Source organism: Humulus lupulus, chromosome 9 (genome assembly GCF_963169125.1).
Source record: "Humulus lupulus chromosome 9, drHumLupu1.1, whole genome shotgun sequence".
NCBI classification, from domain to species: domain Eukaryota; kingdom Viridiplantae; phylum Streptophyta; class Magnoliopsida; order Rosales; family Cannabaceae; genus Humulus; species Humulus lupulus.
The window spans coordinates 54,098,735-54,125,137 of NC_084801.1; the positions used below are offsets into that span (position 1 = coordinate 54,098,735).

Sequence of the window (26,403 nt, forward strand, 5' to 3'; positions counted from 1 at the left end):
TATCCCAGTGTAGATCTATATATCACAACTCCAAGTGGATTAGGCTATTACCAATAAATTGGGACTGAACCACTATAAAATTATTGGTGTCGTATTTTCTCTTGAAGGCTTATTGTAGTTTTGACGTCTACTCGTCGTTGGCCAAAATCGTGGTCAACAGACGTGTAAAAAAATATGAAAATTGAGCTTTTACATTGATTTTTGTGAAATTGATGTAAGAAATTAAAGGAGGATGATATTTTACACTCTAATAATATATATAGGAAGGATTAAATTAAAGTATTTTTAAAATTTTATTCTTAACATTTTTTTCTCATTTTTTAATATTCTTTAATTTTTAATTTCTTTTTTGTATTAATTTCAATAATGCATAATTTTTAATTCATATATTTTTTTTGTTTTAATATTATGTTTAAATGTTTAAATTATATTTTATTTATATGTATTTTGTAGCATATGAAAAAGAAGAATTTTTTTTTTAAAGAAAGAGCATGAGTTAATAAAAAAGATATGTTTTATATTAATTATCAATAACAATAATGTGTCTTTTGATCAAATTTTGGGTGTTAATATAATGACTCAAAATTAAAACAAAACAATATAAAAGATCTTTGCATGACCTAAAAACACGTTGAAAGAAGCATCTTATGTCGATTTTTAGCATGGTTGCACTTTACATATATGATAACCAAAATAGTCACTAAATATTTTTTTTTTTTTGCTTAGCAATCAAGTTTCTGATTTTATAAATAAAAGCCATTTACTTCATATTAATAAATTTATAACAAATTTTCGATTCTTTTAATCATTGAATTCGTCACAAATTTACAACGTAGTCATCAAATTTATCATAAATTAGCAAATGTACTCTCTCAAAAACAATATACTGGCAAAAAAATTTTTGACTAACTGCTAAATAAATAATTTGAAAACTACTTTACCAATTGGCCAAAATTTCATTTATGTAAATAACCCTTCTAGTAATTCCATATCAACCCAAAACTTTCTTACCAACCAAACTTTGAATTCAATCTTGCTTGGCTTGGCACTAAACCCTGAGATTTCATGGTTTTACTCCTGGAGATGATGAAAGTCGTTTTCTCCTATATAACGTGACTAAATTTAGTATTGAGTCATAATTGGATGTTTAACTTGTTCTCTCAAAGTTCTTTCATTTCCAAGTTGCAAATACCATAATGAGATCAATTGTTTTAGCTAGGTTGAGTCACATTCACGTCTCACTATTTTTTCTTTTTTTTTTTTTTTAAGAAAAAAAAAACACTATCAAAGACAGGAAACAATGCAAGAGGTAGTAGTTTGAAACCAAACAAAACTATAATTATATGTTAATAACAACACAACTTATACAAAACCATGAAAAAAGTCTCCGTATAATTAAATAAATAAAAAAGTCCACCCAAGTTCTCCCAAGAAAAGTGGGAAAAGGTGCAAGAATAATTTATCGATCTAAACTGTTGTATCTGTTGTATCATATGCAGCATCAGCTGAAGAGGTGTCTATGTCATTCAAACCCAATTCCTCATTTTGCTCCCATGACCTCACGTACTCCTCAACTATTAATCACAACACAAATAATAACACATTATACAACTTACAAACGAGTATAGAGCAAAACAGAAGTTTCAATATTGCGAAGAACTTACATGTTAACTGATGGTCATCTTTCATATCATCGGTGACCGGTGCAATGAAAGAATTAGCTAGTGCATCATCCAAAATCAGAGTCCAAGGTTCTTCAAAACTCAGAAGCTGCAATTTTTTTAAAGGGATCCTTAGTAGTAAAGAACATACAAGGAGAATGATGCCAGCATTTCTCAAAACAATATAGCCACCTCATTTACAATGAAAAACATCCTTAAATGATACAATGAAAAATTCTTCCAATCATAGCCATGAACATGAATTATAGTTTCCATGTATAGCAATGGAAATGAATTATAGAAGCTCGACAACAATTACCCAACACTAGGATTTTATACTGGTTTCATTGAGAAAGCATGTGCAGTGTTTTACTTTTACCTTGTCTAGCCGTGTTTTGAATTCTATCCACTTGCTTTTTTTATGGTCATCAAGACTATCTCCCAAAGTAAATCCATGTACTCTCCCAAGGCCTGCATGTGATATCATACAATTTGCAAATAAGTATCTCTAAAGTAGCCTAGAAGGAACTAAACAATATAAAACAGGGAACTTATAAACAGAGATCCATAAGAGAGGAGAAATCAACTTTAAGCGTGATGTCTAAATCTTAAGATCACAATTTGTATCATGATAGTAAGTTGGTTGAAATTTCATTACAAAATGATACCCATAACTGATACAATGTTGAAAAGAAAATACTTTTTCTTTACTCAATCAGTGCCCCGGTAAAAAGTTGTCTGCTGTTTTTTTTTCTTCAGAAAATCAATCTTCATTCTAGAACAGGATGTTAATTTGCAAAGGTAAAACCATACAATTATGAACTGGTAATGACGTCCCCTTTTGGCTAGATGAAACAAACATCCCTCACCATCTGAAGCCAAAGTCCGACGCCCAGCAGAGACCCCACGTGCCGCGCCGCCTCCATCTCCGGCCATTCTCCCACACGTGCGACGCATGTAGGTGCGACAGCATCCTGACGACGAGCTTTTCTGGCAACATCTTCATCGGCACTCCCTGCTGCTTGTTCCACGAAATCAATCGTCACAAGCTTATTCCAGCCAACTCCTTCTCAAATCAATGGCTGCTACTCAACTTCTTCAATCAGCCAAGCCCACTTCTCAATCAACTGCTCATCTCACCACTTCTTCTCACAAAGTCAGCTACTTTTGAAAGGACAAAATTGATGCAACTCCGACACCTCTTGGGCAGTTTATGCAGCAGTCAAACCCACCTTCAACCGAGGCAAATATTAGTATAATGTGTCATCAAGGTTCTACGTCTCACACATTTACTTCAACCTCCAACAAAGGTACTAGGATAGTTGATTCAGGGACTTCCGACCACATGACGGGTGATTTACAAGTCTTCACCACCTTCAAACCATGTGCTAATTCCCACACAGTCAGAATTGCCGATGAATCTCTCTCAAAAGTGATAAGGACTAGCTTTGTAACATTATCAGATGACTTCCTTTCATCTGTTCTGTTTGTCCCTAAACTAAATTGCAGCCTATTTTCAATAAACAAACTTACTCGAGATCTTAATTGTGTAACTAAATTCTATCCAAATCTTTGTCAATTGGCAGTTCCAAAATGCATGATGGGCTCTATATTCTCAAGAATTCTCCAAAGTAAACAAGTTCACAACTCAAGTTGTGGTAACTATTCCAATTTAGATTCTGTTTTCAATTCTATGTCTGTTTCGAATGAAAATTTCGTCATGTTGTGGCATTTTCGACTTGGACATTCAAATTTTGGTTATCTTAAAAACCATTTCCTCGGTTATTTGTCCACAAAAGACCAAAATTCTTTCATTGTAAAGTCTATCAACTTGCTAAACATACTCGAAACTCTTATCCCAGTCTTCCTTCAAACCTTCACATCCTTTTTCAATGATACATAATGATATCTAGGGACCGTCACGAGTAACAAATACTAATGGATCTAGATGGTTTGTATCATTTATTGATCATACTAGGACAGGATGGAATTTGAAACTGCTTCTATCTTTAAATTTTTTCCATTCCATGATTCAAAATCAATTTAACCAAAAGATCCAAATCCTGAAAACTAATAATGGAAAGGAATATTTTAACTCAATTCTTAGTCCATACCCGTGGACCAATGAATTGTTCACATTAGTTCATGTGTTGATAATCTCCAACAAAATGGAGTGGCTGAGAGAAAAAACCGACATCTTCCTGAAGTTTCTTGATCTATCATGTTTTCAAATCATGTTTCTAAACAGTTTTGGGGGAAGCCTTACTCACAACCACCAATCTCATCAATCGTATGCCTAGCCAAGTACTACAATTCAAAGCCCCAAGAAATCTGTTACTTGCAACATTCCCTCATATCTCAACCTTCTCCTCAGATCTTCCATGTCTTCGGAAGTACAACTTTTGTCATGTTTATGATCACAAAAGAACAAAACTTCATCCAAAGTCTCACAAGTGTCTCTTCATTGGGTATTCCAACACTCAAAAATGGTACAAATGTTACTCTCCAATTACAATTACAAAAACGGTCTATAACACTATGGATGTCACATTTTTTGAACATCAATCTTTCTTTCCCAAATCTGGTATTCAGGGGAGCATTCACAGGAATATCAGCTTTGGGAAACTCTTCACGATCATTAAGCTGCATTTCCTCAACCCAATGTTGTGGCACACAAACATCAAAGTGCTCAGTCATTTCCTAAACCCAATATTGTGGCACACGAACATCAAAGTGCTCAGTCATTGCCTTCTTTGCCTATCCAACCAAATCAATCAACTAGTCCTTCCTTGACTTCTTTTCCTATCCAACCAGATATCAGTCCAGAAATTACATCTAACCCGTCCTTCTCTATAGTCAATCTGACCTCATCTTCCTCCTCGGAAAATCAAAACACTCTTTCAAACTTACCACCACTTCAAACTCAAGCACAATTTGATATAGGTAACAAAGAACTTCGTGTTTATAGCAGGAGAAAAGTTGGGAATATAGAGGTCATCATGCAAGACAAGAATTGTTCAAACACTCATCAAAGCCCTCTCGACCTTGAAAATCATAAAGGTAAGGATTCTATCACTCATGAGTTAGTTTCTCCCACTATTGATGATCTTGACCTACCTATTTCTCATCGGAAGGGTGTTGGAACTTGTACCAATCACCCCATTGAAAAGTATGTTGATTATGGGAAACTAACACCCATTTACCAAGCTTTTGTCTCTTCTCTTGATCTTATTTAGATCCCACAAACATTTATGAGGCCTTAAAAGATCCTAAATGGAAGATTGCAGACGATGAAGAAATGAATGCTCTTGAGAAAAGTAGTACTTGGGTTCTCACTGAGTTACCTCGAGGAAAGTGGACAATTGGTTGTAAGTGGATTTTCACTGTCAAGTATAATTCAGATGAGAGTATCAACAGATTCAAGGCTCGATTGGTTGCCAAGGGGTTCGCTCAATCATATGGTGTTGACTATTAGGAGACCTTTGCTCTCGTTGCCAAACTTAATACAGTAAGAGTTCTGTTATCACTTGTTGTAAATTGTGATTGGCCTTTATATCAATTGGATGTAAAAAAAGTACTTTTTTGAATGAGGAACTCGAAGAAGTCTAAATGTAAAAAAGCAGTCTGTGGTCTCAATAAGTAGTGCAGAGTCAGAAGATCGTGCTTTGGCTTTAGGTATTTGTAAAGGGATGTGGATCAAAAGGCTTATGAATTAATTGAAGTTTGACTCTCCCGAGTCCTTTAAAATGTATAGTGATAGTCAAGCTGCAATTAGCATTGCTAAAAATCTGGTTCACCATGACAGAACTAAACACGTTGACATAGACACTTCATTTCTGAGAAGGTGAATTCAAAGATCATTGAACTTAACTACATTCCTACAAAGAAACAAATTGTCGACATCCTAACAAATGCCCTACCAAGAACAAGTTTTGAAGAATTCAATTTCAAGGTGATTTGTATAACATATACAACTCTTCTTGTGGGAGACTGTAGAAATATTAGATAGGCATATGTTTTATCTTATTGTAAATACCTAGAGTATATTGTACAGCTAAATTTAGGTTGTAATTTTTTTCCTTATTTATAGTTGTCTAGTTCTTTGTATTCAGCCTATATATAAGTCATTCTATTCATCAATAAAATCATATTAGAAGTATTATTCACACAAAAACTACAATTTGCAAAGGTAAAACCATAATCACAATTATGAACTGGTAATGAAGTTCCCTTTTGGCTAACTGGCACAAACATCCCTCACCGTTTGAAGTCAAGTTATTCTAATGATAATATAATGTGTGAAGATACAACATAAGCAAGGAAAACAAAACAAAGTTCAGAAATCACTTACTTTCACTAATATTAGTAATCAAGCCTTCAACAGTAGTAACAAGGCCCCCCAAAGTGCCACTTCCTAACTCCAATTCAAGCTCGGGGATTTTCACAGTTGCAGTATCCGACTGATTTGAACATATGACAATTCATTAGTCAAATGAAAATTAACTTATCAGATGAAAGTTTTAATCAATTCACAATTAAAAGGAGGGGAATACTATTATTCTATGGCACTGACTTCTTACCAAACTCACTAAAACCATGAGCAGGAGATGATTGTTGACATAGGCAGTTATACATTATTCTATTATTGCCATTTCAACAATAATGTGTCAAATGAGATGTAACATTTAGATCATTGTCACATCACTCTCAAGACATTTAACATTATGCACACTAAAAGGTAATCTCAGTAGCAAGCATGTGCCTGCAGTACAGGTATTATGCAATTCCAACTTTAAGTGTGAATATCGAATAAGGCAGAGAAAGATAAATGAAATATTATGTTCTATAGAAGTAAACAATTAACAAGTGATGTAAACAAATGACTCCCAACATCCCACCCATTGGCTACCTAAAGAGGAATCGGGTCCCATACAAACAAAATTGGCTAATCTTATTGCAATTTCTCTACCAAAACAACCAAGAGCCTAAATAATTAATAACTTGTGTGCACCATATAAAACATTCAAAATTTGCTTCCAAAAAGAAACTCTCAATAAATACAGTATGAAATGAGCCAATACAAAAACCAATTAGAAAAATTTGAATAAGATGGATACACACCAAATGTATAATAACATGACAGACCTTTATTACATCACGGCTCAAATCTTTAACATTAGTCACTCTCAGACTTATTTTTTTCCCTTTTTCAGGAATTCTTCCACCAGGTTTGACCTGTATGAAGACAGAGCACAGGAGTTGGGAAGAACAATAGCATTAAAATTAAAAGAAAATAGAGAAGGGCATAATCAGATCTTAGTCATCAGCGGCGAAGGAATGATCAATACCCTTGCATGGGAAAAAAAATTATACTAACCTCGGAATTGCGGTAATCACATGCATCACATGTGGATGCCATGACAATGACTTCTTGGAAGTATGGAATATCTGTATGTTGTTAAGCTAAACATCTTAACAAAATCCATAAACATAATTGAATAATAATTTCAGGGCCAAAGTTTATGAATTTGGCCTTCATGCCAAAGGCAATGACCTGAATCTTAATAATCAATCATAGGCTAGTGCATTGTTATTTTTTCAAAATTATATATTTTTTAATTTTACTTGCTTCTTAAGGAACTAAACTGTCTTTAAGCATTATAACCCACTATTACATTGTTCTACTTTTGGTAGATATATATCAAGTAAAACATTCCTGAACTCAGTGTGCTTGAAATCAAATGTACAGATTTTCCATCAACAACCATTTCAACTGCAGTCGTTTTCATTCCTGAGCTACTTACAGCATGCCAACTGTATCAGGCTGCAATTCTATCAGCATAGCTCAAAATAAACGACCCTAACTTCAAATTTTATTTTTTCTCCGTTCAACATCAACAAGACGTGAAAGTCTCTCTTGAAAGAGATAAGAACAGCATCTCACATCTGGCAAATGTCAAGCATATATAACTAAAACTTTCCTCTTCAGGAATGACACTGTGTCAAAGCATCTTACAAGACATTTTAAGCTGGTTTAGAAGAGGGGGTAGCGAAAAAAAATTATCATCAACTAAATGACTAATCAACCAAAAACAGCCAAAGATGCAAGTCTTATGCTCTATGCAGAAAATCATTAAAATCTCTCAAGGATGGTAATAATAGGTAAAGGATACTGGTGACAAACATTCGAGTCTCACAACTTGCAGCACAAGTTCCACATGTTGATGGGAAAGTCATTACCTGTCAAACAACGGCATAATACTATAATAAGCTTACCTTAAATAGCAAATATTTTAATTACAGAATTAACGAGCTCTACCTCTTCTGGCGCACTATACCGAAACAGAGCTTCAGCGATTTCTGCACTGTTGCTTTGAGCAATGGCTCGATGACCAGCTGCTGCTCCAACTGATCCATGTGGTTCTCTTTGTACTTGACCAGAACCACCATTTTGTTCTTCTGTTGATGCTCCATCATGATTAGCTACTGTTTGTGATGTGTCAACAAGATACCCTAACAGTGTCTGCTGCTCTGGAGTACGTTCATAAAACTTGACACTCAATGCTGGATCATGTGATGGTGCATACCTACATATTATAATGCACAACCTTATAGAACAAGGTTTGAAACAAAAGCATAATCTAAAATGCTTAGGTGTTCTTCCTATTACTTGTCTATATTTTAAAAAAAAAAAAGAAAAAATATAGAGCTGAAAACATATTTGGAAAACATTTTAGGCAAATTATTTAAAAATAAATATATAAAGGCCCATGACAATGCCATCGACCTCCAACAGACCATGTATTCGATTTTTTGGAAGGTTGGATCAGTGGGTAAAGGAATATTGTTTCACGGAATTTTCTTTCATACAAAATCTGAGTGATCAAAAAGTTCCATGTTTGATTGCTGCTGGCTTTACTGGAGTGAAGCATCTATAACAATATGGAAGATAGGAGAATTTGGCTGGGTGACAGCTGGAAATTTTCCTTTTAAATCAGCAGCATTTGAAAGATTTTTTTTTTCTTTCTATTAAAATGTTAAAAAAAAATACAAAGGAATCGAGATAGAAATGATCTCACAACAATCACAAACAGCCAAAAACACAAACGAAACATCACCTAAGCACAAGGCTAACCCATACAAATACAAAAAAAATCCCCATTCTCTACAAATGTCTAGAAACAATTATGCTATACAGAAATTTCCTAGCTAATACCTTATAGAAGAGTTCAGTTCACAAGATCAGCAACATTAATTCAACCAATCATCCAGTATGTTATAATTCTATGGCTTCTCCATATGAAATTTACAAATAGTAGGTTCAGGAGAAAAAGATAAAATTTATTTCTCTTTTATGTTATTGCCATACTTACGGGTTCTCTATGAAGCTGTTGCCAGCAGGATCATCTAGAACAAAAGTGAAGGGTGAAGCTCCAGTTGCACAGGCTCTTAACTTTAGCAAGAATTGATCTATAGCTTCGGCAGTCTGAGGTTGCACTTTCTGCAAATTCCATACAACACCATATAAGATGCTGACAATAAATTAATGGGGGTACATCAAAAGGCAGAAAAAGAAAGCACTTATAAAATACCTTGCGTTCTTCTTGTAAAACCTCCAATTCATCCGCCGCTCGTAACAATATCCCTTCCACCTGGAAAAGTATAGGAGTAATTGTACAATCAAATGTTGATCGATACTTATTATAAATATAGACAAAATAACATGCAATTGGACAGGAAACTGACAGACATATTTGTTTCAGTTTCACTTATGTTAGATGTGGTTTTTGAATAAGAAAAAGTAGCTAATACTCAATTTGGGTGTTATTTCAATTGTGTTGCTTGCAATTTTTTGTGATTTTGTCAGGAGATACGATACGATATATATATATATGGGTACCTATTTATAGAAAACTTCTCAATGGTTACTCCCCATATATAGGTACCCATATATGGGTGCACTCTTAATGGTTACTACCCATAAATGGTTACTTTAATATTAACTATTAGATTAAGATCCATATTTATAGTTGTTAATTAATATTTCTAAAAGTAAATTTTAATTTTTTCAAATTTTTGGAATGGTCAACCGATGAAAACCGTATATTTATTATGAAAATATAATATTATAAACTTTTCATTTTTCAAATACATATCAATTTCTAAATATAGCTAGTGTTTCTCATTGGTTAGAAACGACATTAATTATGGCAAAAAAAAAAAACTTAATTCAAAATTAATGTAGAAAAAAAATATTTTCCTGTTGGCAACTTGTTATACCAAATCACTATGTTGTCACATCATCATAATTGTTAGTACCTATTTATGGGTAGTAACCATTGAGAAATTTTCCATATATATATATAAATGATTGTAAAGGGAGTTAAGGAGAACATTTTGGGAAGAGCGGAGGCTGATACTACTAGGACAGAAATCCAATGCTTGAGAAGAAGTCTGTATGAGTATCTTTATTGATATCAGGGTAAAAATTACAATTTCCAAACTGTTCGAGATATTTTGTATCTCCCCAGAAAGTATACAGCTCAAATTAAAAATAGATACCTAAAACAATAAGCTAGGTATTTATAGTTTCTGCTCTACAAAGAAATCATAAGTAGAACTTATTTCCTGCTCAATCAAAACATAAAGACTTGACACCTCAGCAGGCCTAATTAGGAGACTAATTAAACAAATCAGCAAATACAATTAAGAGACCAAGGGCCTGTTTGGCATTGTTTTATGTTTTTTGTTTTCAAAATTGTGTTCTCAGAAATGAGAACAAAAAATTGTTTTGGTAGTTTTCAAAAAACAAGAAGTGTTTGGTTAATGTTTTCTAAAAACAATTTTTTAGTTTTATTTTTTTTAAATCTTAAATAAAAAATTAACAAATATATTTACAAAGTGAAAAATATTTTAAAAGTTTGTAATATATAATGAGATAAAATAATTTGAAAGAAAAAATAATGAAAAATAAGAAGTGAGAAAGTAAGGAAAGAAAATTTGAGAACAACAGAAAATAACTTTTTGTTGTTCTCAAAATTTTCTGTTTTTTGTAAATTTGTTTTTAAAAATTGTTTTCTGAAAATAATGCCAAACACCTCCATTTGTTTTCAAAAAACAGTTCTTAACTTTTAAAAACAAAAAACAATTTTTTAGTTAATGTGCCAAACACCCTCCAAGTGACTCTTAATCCGCCTAGAGAGAACCTTATGAGGGGCCTAACAGAGGCATCTCAAATAAAGTCACTTTACATTTTCTGACTTTGTCAAGACTAGTCCACTGTTGAAGCAACAAACAGAAATTTCAAGATATAGTTGTGTTGTGTTATTGGATACCTAGTATTCTATCCAGTGGTATCAATGCATTCTTGGGCCATAGTTGCCAAAAAAAAAAAAGAATGGCAGGTTTGAAAATATCAAGAAAGATTTGGAGATGGTTGATGTGGAGTTGTTAGCTACAGAGATGTACCTTTAAAAAAATTGTTACTTTATTTAATAATGAAAGTTCAGTTTCTTTCGAATGTGAGTTATGTCAGTTTGCTAAACACACCCGCCAGCATTCCTTTCCCTCCAAGATATACACCATCCATTCCTTTCCCTCCAAGATATACACCATCCATTCCTTTCTCCATGGTCTACAATGACATTTGGGGGGACCGTAAAAAGTTACGGCCTTCGTCGAGAAACAGTGGTTTATTACATTCAACGGTGATCACACACAAATTATTTGGGTGTATCTTCTCATCAAAAATCATAAACACAAGTATTAAAAAATCTCAGCAACATGATTCAAACCTAATTCCAAACTGAAGATTGTCGGCTCAAAACTGACAATGGCAAAGAATACTTTTAGTTGATCTTGAGTAACTACCAGCCGCAAAAAGAACAATTCATCAAATTTTGTGTGTTAATACTCTGCGACAAAATGGAGTTATAGAAAGGAACAGCCGCACTCAATGGAGATAGCTTGTGCCTTTAGGTTTACAATGAACATCTGAAAACACTAGTGAGATGATGCCATTTTAATAGCTATGTACCTCATAAACCACCCACCTAATGGAACTCTTCATTTATCTATCCTTAGACAAAAATATCATCACCTTTCCAAAAAGGATCTTCTCTTGAAACTCTTTAGATAATTAGATGTATTACTTTTGTTCACATACATGCTCACCACTAAAATGTGCTTGATCCTGGAGCTCTCAATACTATTTTTCTTGGCTATTCCCCAATCCTAAAGGGTTACTGTTGTTATTGTCCCCAAGACAAGAAAACATGTTTCTTGTGACATTACCTTTCTTTTTGAAGATACTCCTCCTACTCTCCTAGTTCACTCAAGGGAGAGAACGGTAACTAAGAATATCATTGTCATTGGTACTGATCATACATCAATTACTCACCGTATGTAGGATTCCACTTTTTGTTCCACTTGAACCAAAAGAAATTGTCCTAAACACAATCCAAATAATAGTTCACCAAGTCTACAACCAACAAAATTATATATTACCTTTGTTCTCATACAGTCAAAACTGAAATAAGATTAATAAGTGAGCTCTCAAAAACTATTTTTCTTGGCTATTCCCCAACCCATAAGGGTTATTGTTGCTACTGTCCCCAAAACAAGAAAGCATGTGTTTCTTGTGATCCTATTTTGAAGATGCACACTGTGCCTAGCATTCCACTTTTTGTTCCACCTGAACCAACAAATATTGTCCTAAACACAATCCAAATCAATACTTCACTCAGTCTACAACCTACAAGATAATGTATCAATACTAGACAAGGGGATATACCTAATCAGCAAAAGTTATAAGGTCTCTTAAGGGAATAATCAAGTCATGAATCCTTCTCACTATCAACTCAGGTAGTCCCAAAAAATAATCCAAGTCCTATGAACCAATAGAAATTAGAAATGAGTATTAGGTCTTGTACTTTTTTCAATTTATCATCATCACTATGTGCTTTCGCTTCTATTGTATCTAGTATTGTTAAACCCAGGTCAACTGAGGATCCTAAAAGAAAAACTGAAACTGTTGGGAAATGTGTGCTCTTAAACAAAACAGCACCTGGAGTTTGGTGGGACTGCTGAACGACGTGAGCATTTTCAACTGCAAATGGGTATTTGCAATAAAACTTGAGGTTAATAGCTTTATTAAATGATACACGAAGCTCAAATGGTGGCCTGGGTTTTACTCAAACTAATGGGATTTAACTACACAAACTTTTGCTACTGTCAGATTGTACTCTCTTTGAGAGCAAACTCTGACTGACTATTATATCAACTGTTGTGAAGAATGTGTTCTAAATAGTAAACTTGAATAACTCTATGAATCAACCACCAGAATTTGAGGAAAGAATGGGAAGCCAAACTGTGTAAACTTAAAAAATCACTGTACAATTTGAAGCAAATCATGCGGGCAAGGTTTGGTTGTTTCTTGTAGAATTATGTAAATATCTTGTATTTATTTGGTATCAATTCTTTTAAGGAAAACGAATTATCTTATTTCCTAATATATTGTATATTCCTGATTTTTAGGAGATTAGTTGACCTAGGTTAATTGTATAGCTTAGCCTATAGTTTTCTGATGTAATCTGCCTATTAATAGGCAATTCTCTTTGATGAATAAAATATCAATTATTCAAAAAACTACGGTATCAGAGCAGGGTGGTTTTAATCGCAATATTTTTTTTTTTCCTTCTCTTTCTTTTCTGCCCTAATCATACCAGCCCTTCTCCTTTGTTCATCTTTTCACGCATCACTTTCACCATGGCTACTGGAAAATAAAGCCTAAACTCAGATGCATCCTCCTATCCATCAACCCTCTCTAATCCACATGCATCAATCGGTTCTTCATCTCACAGTAATGATGTTGTTTCTTTGGTCACCAGCCACAAGTTCAATGGCCATAATTATCTTCAATGGTCACAGTCTGTAATGATGTATATCGGTGGAAAGGGGAAGGAGGAATATCTCACAGGGGAGATTGAGACTCCAAAATAAGATGATCCAAAGTATAAAACTTGGAAAATAGATAATCACATGATCAAATCTTGGCTGGTTAGTTCAATGAATAATGATATAGGATAAAACTTTCTTTTATATTCGACAGCCAAGGAACTTTGGGACGCTGTTAAAGATTCTTATTCTCATTCTGATAATACATCAGAATTATTTGAGATTGAAGCCGCTCTTTACGATCTCCGCCAAGAAGATACTACAGTCACACAATATTTTAACACTCTTGCTCGTTTTTGGCATCAATTGGACCTATTTGAAACCTATTCTTGGAAGTGTACAGATGATACTACTCTATACCATAGTATTGTAGAGAAAAGGAGAACTTTCAAATTTCTTCGTGGTCTCAATAAGGAACTTGATGCTGTTAGGAGTAGGATCATGAGTATCAAGCCACTTCCGACAGTCAAAGAAGCATTCTCTGAGGTTCGACATGAAGAAAGCAGAAAGAAGGTCATGATGGGCGCTTCTCCTCTTCCTTCTACTCAAGAGTCATCTGCTCTTGCTGCAAGAGGACAGCAGAAGGGTCGACCATGGTGCGATCACTGTCGTAAACCTGGGCATTTCAAAGAAACATGCTGGAAACTTCATGGAAAACCTGCTGATTGGAAGCCGAAATCATGGAAAGATAAAGAGAGTCACGGGAATGTCGCTGCCATTTTAAATACTGCTGCTGCTGAAGGAAAAGAGGACACATCTAATTCATCACCGTTCACTAAAGCACGGTTAGAGGCACTTTAGAAACTCCTAAGTCAGTCACACATCGCTGCAAAGCCGAATACTACACCTGGTACAGGGCTGTGGCCATGAAAGGTAACCATTCAGTAGCTTTTATTGTCAATAAAAGAACTACTAACCCTTGGATTCTTGATTCGGGAGCATCAGATCATATGACAGGAGATGCAAATATTTTTTCTGAATTTCACACAAGTCCAAAGCATCATACAGTGAAAATTGCAGATGGCACATCCTCTAAGGTTGAGGGTTCTGGTTCAGTCAACATAAATCAAAACCTAACTCTCACTTTTGTTCTCTATGTGCCTAAACTGGATTGTAATTTACTGTCTATTAGTAAATTTACTCGTGACCTAAACTGTGTGACTAAGTTTTACTCAAATTTGTGTGTTTCAGGAATTGGATTCGGGGAAGATGATTGGCAGTGCTAAGATGTGTTCTAGGCTCTATATCCTACAAGATGACACTCCATCCGTTAGAACAACTCAGAAATTAAGTTTGTTTTCTTTAAATAATCAGTCTATTTCAAATAAAGATAGTGATATTATGTTGTGGCACTATCGTCTTGGTCATCCGAATTTTCTATATTTGTCAAAAATGTTTCCCTCCTTATTTATTAATAAAAATCCAAACTCTTTTTGTTGTGAAATCTGTCAATTTGAGAAACACACTCGAAATACCTATTCTAGAATACCATATAAATCTTCCAAACCTTTTTCATTGATCCATAGCGATGTGTGGGGTCCCTCACGTGTAAACAATATAACTGGACAAAAATGGTTTGTATCTTTTATCGAAGATCATACTAGATTAACTTGGGTGTTTCTCATAAAATCAAAATCAGAAGTAAGTGAAATTTTTAAAAATTTTCATTCTATGATTCAAACTCAGTTTCTTACTAAAATTCAAATCCTCAAGACCGACAATGCCAAAGATTTCTTCAACTCTATTCTCGGTCCTTACCTCACACAACAAGGTATTCTACACTTAAGCTCTTGTGTTGATACTCCTCAACAAAATGGGGTTGCTGAACGAAAAAATAGACATCTCTTAGAAGTTGCTCGCTCTCTCATGTTTTCTACTCAAGTTCCCAAATATTTATGGGGAGAAGCGGTTCTTACAGCCACCTATTTAATCAACCGAATGCCATCCCGAGTACTCAACTTTCAAACTCCATGTCACACAGTTTTGCAATCATTCCCTCATACGAAATTCATTAGTCTTCTTAATCCTAAGATCTTTGGTTGCACAGCCTTTGTTCATCTTCATTCTCAAAATCGTAGTAAGCTAGACCCTAAATCTATCAAATGTATTTTTCTTGGTTATTCCTCTCATCAAAAGGGTTATAAATGTTATTCGCCTATAACTCGGAAAATGTACAACACTGTGGATGTCACATTTTTTGAAAATCATGCTTACTACAAATCTGAGATTCAGGGGGAGAATGCGGGTGAATCTCATCTTTGGGACACTATTCTGAGTATTCACCATGAGGATTCTTCCAACTCTCAAGTCATAGAACATCAAGTTTCATCTTCCCCTAAATCCTTAGGTTCCCAAATCATTGAAAACTCTCCAGGTCCATCCATGGCTCTTGCACCTTGTCAAGAACCAGAAATTCGTGTCTATACGAGAAGAAAAAATTTTGGTAAAGATATAGAGCACACAACACATCTAGAGGACCACCATGCATCGGAACCGGATCCTCATTCTCCAGAAACTCATTCAGGTTTAAGAAATTCTAACCATGATAATGTTGTTCAAATAAATGATGATTTAGATTTGCCGATTGCATTGAGAAAGGGAGTTCGTGCATGTACAGAACATCCTATTGGCAATTTTGTATCTTACAAAACATTATCACCATCCTATCAGGCGTTTGTCTTTGTTATTGATAATATACAGATTCCTCACACAATTCAAGAGGCTCTTACTGATTCTCGATGGAAAGAAGCTGTGGAAAATGAGATTAGTGCTTTGGTGAAAAACAGTACTTGGACAATCACAAGTCTACCACCTGGGAAGAGATCCGTGGGTTGCAAGTGGGTCTTTAACGTTAAACACAAAGCAGATGGGAGCATTGAGAGGTTTAAAGCTCGCCTTGTTGCTAAAGGCTTCACTCAGTCCTACGGAATCAATTATCAAGAAACGTTTGCGCCTGTTGCCAAGCTTAACACTGTACGTGTACTGTTATCCCTTGCTGCAAATAAAGATTGGCCCCTACACCAACTTGATGTGAAAAATGCATTCCTGAACGGTGACCTTGAAGAAGAAGTTTATATGGACATTCCGCCAGGCTTTGAGAACTCTTCCAATCAAGACAAAGTGTGCAAACTCAAGAAATCTTTGTATGGTCTTAAACAATCTCCACGAGCATGGTTTGGCAGATTCACTAAAGCAATCATTCAGAATGGGTATACTCAATGTCAAGCAGATCACACTTTGTTTGTTAGATTCTCGTCAGATAAAAAGATAGCTATCCTAATTGTCTATGTGGATGACATAATACTCACAGGTGATTACAAGGAGGAGATGGAGAGATTGAAAGATTTCTTATCTAAGGAATTCGAGATTAAAGATCTTGGGTATCTTAGATATTTTCTTAGCATGGAAATTGCTCGATCAAGACATGGCATATTTGTTTCTCAACGTAAGTACGTTCTACTGAAGGAAACAGGAATGCTTGGATGCAAACCTGCCTCAACCCCAATGGACTCCAACAAGAAAGTGGGTTCAGGAAAAAACATGACACCAGTAGACAGGGGGAGATATCAAAGGTTAGTTGGACGCCTGATCTACCTATCTCATACTAGACCTGACATTGGTTTTTCAGTTAGTGTTGTCAGTCAATACGTGAACAATCCTACTGAAGAACACATGGAAGATGTTACTAGAATCTTAAGATACCTCAAGATGAATCCTGGGAAAGGTCTTCTATTCAAGAAAAGTGATAGCAGAGAGATCAAAGTCTACACTGATGCAGACTGGGCAGGAAATGTAACAGACAGGAGGAGTACTTCAGGATACTGTTCTTATGTTTGGGGTAATCTAGTGACTTGGAAAAGTAAGAAACAATCAGTGGTTTCCAGAAGTTCAGCTGAAGCAGAATTTATAGCTCTTGCTCTAGGTGTTTGTGAAGGGATTTGGCTAAAAAGATTATTGAGTGAACTAAGACTATTTGCAGGCGAGTCCATAAAAATACTTTGTGATAATCAGGCTGCTATTAGTATTGCTAAAAATCCTATTCATCATGACAGGACAAAACATATTGAGATAGATCGACACTTCATCATTGAGAAGATTGAGAGTGCCACAATTCAAACTATCTATACTCCATCAAGACTTCAAACAGCCGATGTTCTTACCAAAGCCCTTCCTAGAATTGTCTTTGATGAATTAGTGTGCAAGTTGGGAATGTTTGATATACATAACCCAGCTTGAGGGGGAGTGTAGAATTATGTAATTATCTTGTATTTATTTGGTATCAATTCTTTTAAGGAAAACGAATTATCTTATTTCCTAATATATTGTATATTCCTGATTTTTAGGAGATTAGTTGACCTAGGTTAATTGTATAGCTTAACCTATAGTTTTCTGATGTAATCTGCCTATTAATAGGCAATTCTCTTTGATGAATAAAATATCAATTATTCAAAAAACTACATTTCTCAATTGTCTGACATGGAAAGATATCTAGATAGTCTATGCTGTTGATTTCATTGTTACGGGTGATTAAGGCAAATCGTGGAAGGGTTTAAGATCAAAGAACTTGGAGCATTGAAATACTGCCTTAGAATGGAACTTGGAGCATTAATCAAACTTGGACTTTTCAACATCTACAGTCAAGTTTGAGGGAGAGAGTTGGCATATTAAATCAACCAAAATTTGATCTACTCAAAAGGACATAAGTTTGATTTAACGTCTACAGCTGTCACTTTTTAAGATCAGATTTGTGTTTAATTAGCTTTCATTTCCTACACTGATTGGCTTTCATTTCTATTGCCTATATATATATTGTACCGTATAAGTCTTTTATTTATATACAAAATACATTCAACACCATTTTCTACATTCTCTATACTTTATACATACTTGTATAGAGAAACATTGTGTAGATAGGTATCTTTTTAATTTTGTTTTCACGAGCCTCAGCAGCAAGTGAAGTGGCTGCCATGGTATGAGCACTGGTATAATAACCAGTCCAAACTAAATATGGGGTGGCATTCATTATGGGGGAAGGCAAAACTGAATATGGGGTGATACTTATTAAGGAAGAGAATAAAAAAAGCTACTTCAAACACCATTAAAAAGGATGGAATAAGATCTAAAAGGAATTAAATTAAAAACGTGATTTGAATATGATACCGTGGACAAACTTCCTCGTTGAGCCTCTGGAGGAATCTCAAATTCTAATTCAGGGATCTGCATTCAGCAAAACCAAAACAAAAATATGGGTCACTATTAAATTAAATATACTATGATGGCACTCAAGTAAATTGTTTAAACATTGAAACAATTAAAATATATATTTTAAAAAGAGATTAGGAATTGAACTAACATTTGAACTTATCACAGCAAGGCATTATAAATTATAAACAAAATAGCAGTATCATAGGCATAAACAAGAGCAAGGTATAGAGAAAAAACTGCCCAGTTTACATCGGAGCCAAAAACTATCTTATGCTTTCCTATAATGCTCAGAGAATCAAAACTTACTTCTCTACTATATTCATGACGAAATAAGAAAAGCGGCTTGCCCAGTGTTCATTGAAGCCAAATAAAAACTATCTTATGCTTTCCTATAGTGCTTGTAGAATCAAAGCTTACTTTTCTCCAAATTCCAAAACTAAATAAGAAAAGCAACTTGCCACAGCAGAATCCAAATTTCCCTGGATGATTAACCACAAAGGATGGGAAAGATATGTTTTAGGACAAGCTAAGTCCCAACCAAATAACTTTTCTATCATATACCACATCCTAGGAAGAAACATCATCTTAAGTTTGCTTTTGTATATATGTCAATTGGCACACATTAATTATATAGTTCGCACAAACTAAATACCATTTGGGACTTTCTACCTCTGTCAAAGTAACTTGTACCCCGCACAGGAACTTATATAAACAATAGGATGATTAATCCCCGTCCCCTACCGCCCACTAACTTGAAATGACAATGCAAAACCATTGTCACTGCTGTTCAATTACTATGACAAAGATGGATAAAGAATCCGCATGCAGTTAATATAATGCGAATGAACAAATACCTTAATAGTTGCAGATTCAGATTTCACCACTTGTCGGTCAAGCATCTGTTTAAAGGTAACAGAAGAAAAACAAATCTTTATCAGCACTATGGTAAGAGGTTCTGTCCAACAAGAAACTTCCAGAATTTAATTAGAAAATAATGGAGAACTATAAAGACTTGAATGACGAAACAACTTAGACGGACTCATGAGCTTAGAAACTTTGTCAATCATCATTTTCTGGTTTCCTTTTCTCCCAAAACCCAACAACAGAAATCATACAGTCAACAGAAAACTAAAAATTTCATGATTATTGAAAAGGGCATCGCCAAGACTAATCAAGCCAAAAATTGATAACATTCCAACACAAAAATATATTAAGTTGACACAACCTTAGGGTCGCCTGCTGGAACCTCCAAACGGCAGTTGCATCCCTTGGGTTGAATCTCACCAGCAAACTGAACTTCATTATTTCTGCCAGAACAAAAGCAGGGCCACTTTCCATATTAAAAAGCTTGTAAAGAAATATCCCACTTCCCCATTTTATATGAAAACAAATTCTCCATTGAGATTTACCGCTCCCCGCAATGTGTACACTCAAAGGCAGATAACAGAATCTGTAAACACATCCAAAAACATATTTAATAATAATAATAATAATATAAGAAACCAACAAGAAAAATAACAAATTTCCTCTAATACATACCTTTCTGAAGTGCGGAATCACCGTAAACAAAAACTTGGTTGTACCCTGCTCACAAAAACCCAAATTCTTGAAAAATTAACAAAGAAATCTCAAGGAAAATTTATTGAAATATACCGCGGGCGAGAGAGAGAGAGATTACGTTTTCATGGCAACGCATGCAGAGGCTTTCGACTTGGTAAAGAGGAGCGTCTCCGACGTCGGAGGCAAGAGCTTCGACGACAGACCCAACATCCACTATTTGATCTTTAGCGTCGGCCATAGGAATGGAAATAGTCTCTCTCAAATTTGAGGTTGGTTTGGGTTTAGTTTAGTTTAGAATAGAGGCTTTTATTTTCTTCACTTCCCTCTGGACTAGCAGTTTCGGTCTTTCTGGTTGGTGAAGCAACGAAGTATATACGAGGAAAGCAACGTATTTCTCTTTGGGCCGGGAGAGCTTTATATCCGTTATGTACTACTCTTCTAGGTTTAGAGAAAACGCTAGAAGTTTTATTTCACCTTTCACCAATAACAAAGTAATGCATTTTTTATTGGAATTTTTAAACAAAGTAACAAATTTAGCCCCTTGTTTACATTTTTACGAACATTAGGTAAGCTGTGGTTGTTAAAATTTTTATTTTTGAATTTTTTAAACACAAAATTAGAAATATATTTTTTATTTTTGTCTTTTGATTTTTGAAAAATAAAAATTTGGTAACTATTTTTGTTTTATATTTTTTAAAAACAAAAAACAAAAAATACTTGGTAACTTTATTTTTATTTTTTATTTTCTGATTAAAAATATAAATATTTTTTTGTGACTATTATTTATTATTTTAATAATAAATGTACTAAAATTATGATAAAAAAATTATTAAATTGCTAATATTGATGTAACCTCAAACCTCCAAACTTATTATCTATCCTTTAGATAACCTCGAAATCTATCACAATGCTTTTTTGTCCTAGGAAAAACCTTCAGATAAATTTTGATACTAATAGTGCTTTTACCAACAAAAAATGAAAAGTACGGAGAAAAGAAAAAATCACCAATAAATTAACACACCAAAAAAATCAACGCATCTGACAAAAAGTTCAATGTATGATGTAAACTTTTCCCAACGCATTTTTGTGCCAGAAAAAATTGTTTCTTTATAAAATATATATAACTTTTATTAACACATGAAAACATATTGGGAAAAGTCATTTTAAAAAAAAGTACCAATGTGTTTGAGGAAAATGCCTCCTCATCTGCTTGGAGTTGTCCAATACAAAGCATATTGAAAATCTATTCCTTTAACACATCTGCTAGGAGTGCACATGGGTCGAATTTTTGGGTTTTGGGTACATCGGGTTTAGGTTTTGGGTGGGAAAAAGGGTATCGAATTTGTATGAATATTTCGGGTTTTTGGAAAATTCGGGTTTCGGGTTTGGTCGAGTCGGGTGGGGTTGGGTTTTGGGTTGGGCTGGGCCGAAAAATGGGCTTTGAGCCGAAATGGGCCCTAGTACAAATTTTTCAAAAATACCATATTTTTTTACACTTTTTAAAAAAAAATTTACTTTTCACATTTTATTTTTATTTTTAAAGTTTGACGTTAGTTTCAATTAATTTTTTTACAAATTTGGCCTTGTTAAAAATTTTGAAAAATGCATAATAATAATGAAACATAAGTTATAGAAAATTAGAAAAGAAATTAATTTAGTTTAGGTTTTTTAGAAAAAAAATATAAAATAATTAAATTTGGTTCGGGTTCGGGTTCGGGTTCGGGTGTAACCCAAACCCTTGTGTGTAACATTTTGAAACCCAAATTTGACCCGAACAATGTCAGGTCGGATTTAACCCGAATCCGATGGGTTTTGTGAAAAACAAGGTTTTCAAGTTGCAGGTCGAGCAGGTTTGCGAGTTTTTCGGGTCAAATATCCACTCTTAACATATACTATGGGATCTTATATACATCAAATTTTAGTTGCTCTCTCAATTGCTCATGTTCATTCAATCAAATACATCGCTTTCAATCGAAACAGACCCTACAACTAGAGGGTATATAACTAACTTATCAATATTGTGAAGCCATATGACGAGACATCTCTCCAGATTGCAAATCCTTCTTTCTTTGACTTCTCTTCACCTATAAACATATATATATATATACCAATTATGGCATGATGAACATATAACTCTAGAACATTTGTCCTAGCATTAATTTCTAGAACTATGTATATAAATAAAAAAAATGACAAACATTGCAGGGTTCCTTGTATAAGTATAATAAAACTCCATGATTTTTGTTGAAGCTCAAACATACCATATACTAATTACTGGCATTTAACAAAATCATCTTCTTTGACATTTTATCAAACACCCTGAATGCATAATAAAACACATAGAACCTAGGGGTGAGCATCTAAACCGGCAAACCACGGCAACCGACTGCACCGCACCACACTACACCGCAATCCGCGGTGTCAAAAGTGGAATGGTTCGGTATAATTTGTATCTTAGCTAAACCGCACGGTGTTATACGATGCGCGGTTTGGCGGTGTGAAATTTTGGTTTGCACCACACCGCACCATATACTTACAAATATGTTAAAAAAATTAAACTTTACATATATACCATTTTTTAGTAACCCAATCTGAAACTAGGAGCCTACTTAAATTAGGGTATAACCTTATTCTCTGACACATCATACACGACAACAACTCTTTCATCTCTCATCTAATTTGCGCCTCCTCCCTATCACCATCTCTATCTCACACATATTTTTTTAACAAACTTACACCGTGGAAAACCACCCAAACCACACCGCAAAAAATGGTTTGGTTTGGTCAGTTTGGTGCAACGAAATCACACCGCACGGTGTGTTCTAGCTACTACATCGCACTTGTGGTGTGGTGTATTTAAAAGTGTTCAAACCGACCAAACCACACCGTGCACACCCCTAATAGAACCATCTTTGAACTTTAAACTCAAATCATTTTGAGAGAGAATAAACTTCAATAAAGACCAATAGAAACTATTAAAGTAACAAAACACTAAAAATAATAACTAAAAAAAAGGATAATCATGCATTATTGGAAACTTTCTAAATTGGTCAAGTCATTAAGGTTTCCCATTTAGCAAAAATGTTAATATTGAAGTAGACTAAGTACATTAACCACAGAAGAAAGTTTTAGAAAGAGACTACAACAACTTTCACAATTTCTAACCATACAAGAATGCAAAGAAAAAATATTTAAAACTTAACAATTAATTATTGGTAGATAAACACACACACGCTAATGAAAAGTCCAAACATATATGCTAATACACAAAGCTTACTAGTTTCTTGTTGCCAATGCAATATCAGCAAGAACTGATCCATGGAGTCTTTTTTCTCTCTAGCCATGCACTTACCCATGTTACCCTGAAACCAAATCACACACAAATATTCAAGGGAAAAAAAATTAACACAAATAAAAAATAAAAAATAAATGATAAAAAAAATCAGCTGAGTATCAAGCACTCACCACTACAGGACCATTCAAGGATTATAGGTGCCACATAACTACTACAAAACATCATCAATTTTATAAAAATTGTAGAGCAACACAGAGTTCATATTATTGATAAGGAAGTATGCTACATTATCTCCAAATTAACTTTTTATTTATTAAAAAGAAAAGGCTAAAAATTGCTAAAGCTGGGAAAATTCATTTAAGTACATAAATCTATTAATCCCAACTGCTCTTTTCAATAATTTGACCTCTAACAAAGTGAAGGTCAGTATATATGTGTTAGGACCTAACATGGAATACTATTAGACCTAGAACTTTGATTGTCTATCCATAAAGAAATAAATAAATTGCAAATAAACAAAGCGTAAAAGCTTTGAAGCAATTATTCAAATTATTAGCTCCTAAACTAAAATTAGGAAATATCACTTTGAAAATTATGGAGTCAATGATGAATTTTATCAAATGCTTTATAAGGACATCAACCAAAAAATTGATAACTCATAGTAGCTTTATTATTCAACAGGACTCCAAATATTCTTAGTATAATTTGTAAATAAATAAATAAGGGCAGCCAATACTCACATTTATAAGAAGACCAAGAATGGTCAACTTTCAAGTTGCAGGGGCTGATAAGGCATAAAGTTTGATTCTCTTTGCAAGCTTTTCTCTTTCTCGACAACCTTGAAAAAAGGGACATACAAAGAACAACAACAACAACATTCAAAATTTATATTCCACATTAAATTAAGATGTAGCTTATCAATGGTACTTGACAATCCACACAACAACAATGATATACTTAATTAAATTATTAACTGGTAGTATTGATCAAGTTATAAACAAGTAAAAACACTAGGCAATCAAGATTTTCTATTGGTCAATATTATCAAAGTACAAATAGCAGACAACAAACACTCCAATAATGATAAGGAAAACTACATGACTCAATAGTATTATAATTATGTATTGTGGAAAGGGGCATCTAGTGTAGTGCATGTTGGTAAAAACACTACTTTGTTTTCACAATAAACACAAGCAAATTGTTTTCACATATTCTTCTACAGAGAAAGATGACTCTTAATAAGGTATCTAGGATTGTTTAAACACCATATCATATCTGCCCAGTGTAATAACAATCAACCAAATTGGAATGATTCACAAGATTCATAGAAGTAAACATAACAACACTAGTCATCACTCAAAAACCTTGCTAAGAACTATGTTTACTGGGTTATCATTCTCTATGGATCATTGTACCATACCAAATACAAATTTGGCTCCTAATAAATACACACATATGCTTACACTTGTATCAAAAAATGAAGACTTTAAGATGGTAAATGAAAAGGAATTCATAATCGTACAGGGAATGAGAATGAGAAAAGCTGAACAATGAACTTGGAATTGGGTTTTGAAGCAGAAATATCCTTTTGAAATCGTCATTTTCCCATCTCAAGTGTTAATTTCCAAATTCAAAATAAGAAACAATGATCGAACAAAAAAAATTACAAACCACAAACCTAATTGTTTACCGAGTTTTTCGGAAACGAATACAAACAAAATAATAAGAAGATAAGAACTGTAGAAGTGAAGAAATATAAATAGACAAATAGGTTTTTTACGTGGTTCAGGCGTTAACAAGCCCTAGTCCACGAGTCGATGTTATTATACTTGTAGAGAATTACAGTAAAATGGTTGGTGTACAAGAACCTCACAAACTCACAATGTTTCTCTCGGGTTCTCTTGAAGAAGATGAAGCTAGAGAGATTTTGGCAGAATTCTTGCTCTTTAATCTGTTGGCCTCCCCTCCTATCGTGAAATGAGGAGGTCTTTATAGCTAGGGTTTTGGATTAAGGTTTTACTCTGCCCTCATGAGTCTTAATTACACCAGTCGTAAATAGGGAATACAATTACCGTCGTAGCATGGCTACCAGGCTCTACGCAGGTATAATTACATGAAAATATGGGGAATGACAAAAGGCAGCCGTCTTTTCCAGGCTGTCAGCGGAACAGTGGGCGAAAAGGCACTTTTAGGCGTGCTGGGATGTGTGCGGCCTCGACCTGTCGGGCGGGATCCTGTGTCAGGTGAGTATCATTCCAACTATGCCTCCTCCGTGACTCGACCGCTTGGTCTTCTTCCACGCGAGGCACGGAACTGTATCCGCGAAGGTAACCTGAAGAGCTTCTCCTGGAAGGACCTTCCCCGAAGGATATCCCTTTGGGAGTCCGGGAGAATTGACGAGCTTCCGGGTCGCGGTTGCTTAAAAGAGTGTGCTGGACACTAAACGGGTGAGGCGAAGCCTTTCTGTCCATCCGCGAGCCCTGGTCATTCTTCGTGAAAGACTTTGATAATTCTGCTTCCCCGAGGCTATCCATCTAAACGCTATCCGGAAATCTGGATAACACTAATCCTAAACAAAATTAGAAATAGATGCATACCTTAACAAGAGAAAAGATCCAACCTATGAATTAGATTTAGTGGTTACTCCATTTCGATACAATCATCTTTCCAATGCATATCTAAGATTTGAGAGAATCCATGATGAGAAAGATATTAAAATAAATAAAT

The 26,403-nt window shown here is 34.5% G+C and overlaps 1 protein-coding gene across 1 annotated transcript; it reads right to left on the bottom strand.

Moving 5' to 3' along the window:
• Positions 1 to 1,313: 1,313 nt before the first annotated feature.
• LOC133802127 (uncharacterized) lies at positions 1,314 to 20,805 on the bottom strand. Its single transcript, XM_062240386.1, has 16 exons — positions 20,500 to 20,805; positions 20,361 to 20,405; positions 20,231 to 20,271; positions 20,047 to 20,128; positions 19,676 to 19,720; positions 18,777 to 18,833; positions 9,254 to 9,313; positions 9,035 to 9,162; positions 7,981 to 8,248; positions 7,835 to 7,901; positions 7,039 to 7,109; positions 6,807 to 6,896; positions 6,013 to 6,121; positions 2,041 to 2,132; positions 1,665 to 1,770; positions 1,314 to 1,574 (listed from the first exon to the last, which is right to left on the bottom strand). Exons 1-16 carry the CDS (start codon positions 20,617 to 20,619, stop codon positions 1,468 to 1,470), a joined length of 1,488 nt encoding a protein of 495 aa, XP_062096370.1. The 5' UTR covers positions 20,620 to 20,805; the 3' UTR covers positions 1,314 to 1,467.
• Between the last annotated feature and the right edge of the window lie 5,598 nt (positions 20,806 to 26,403).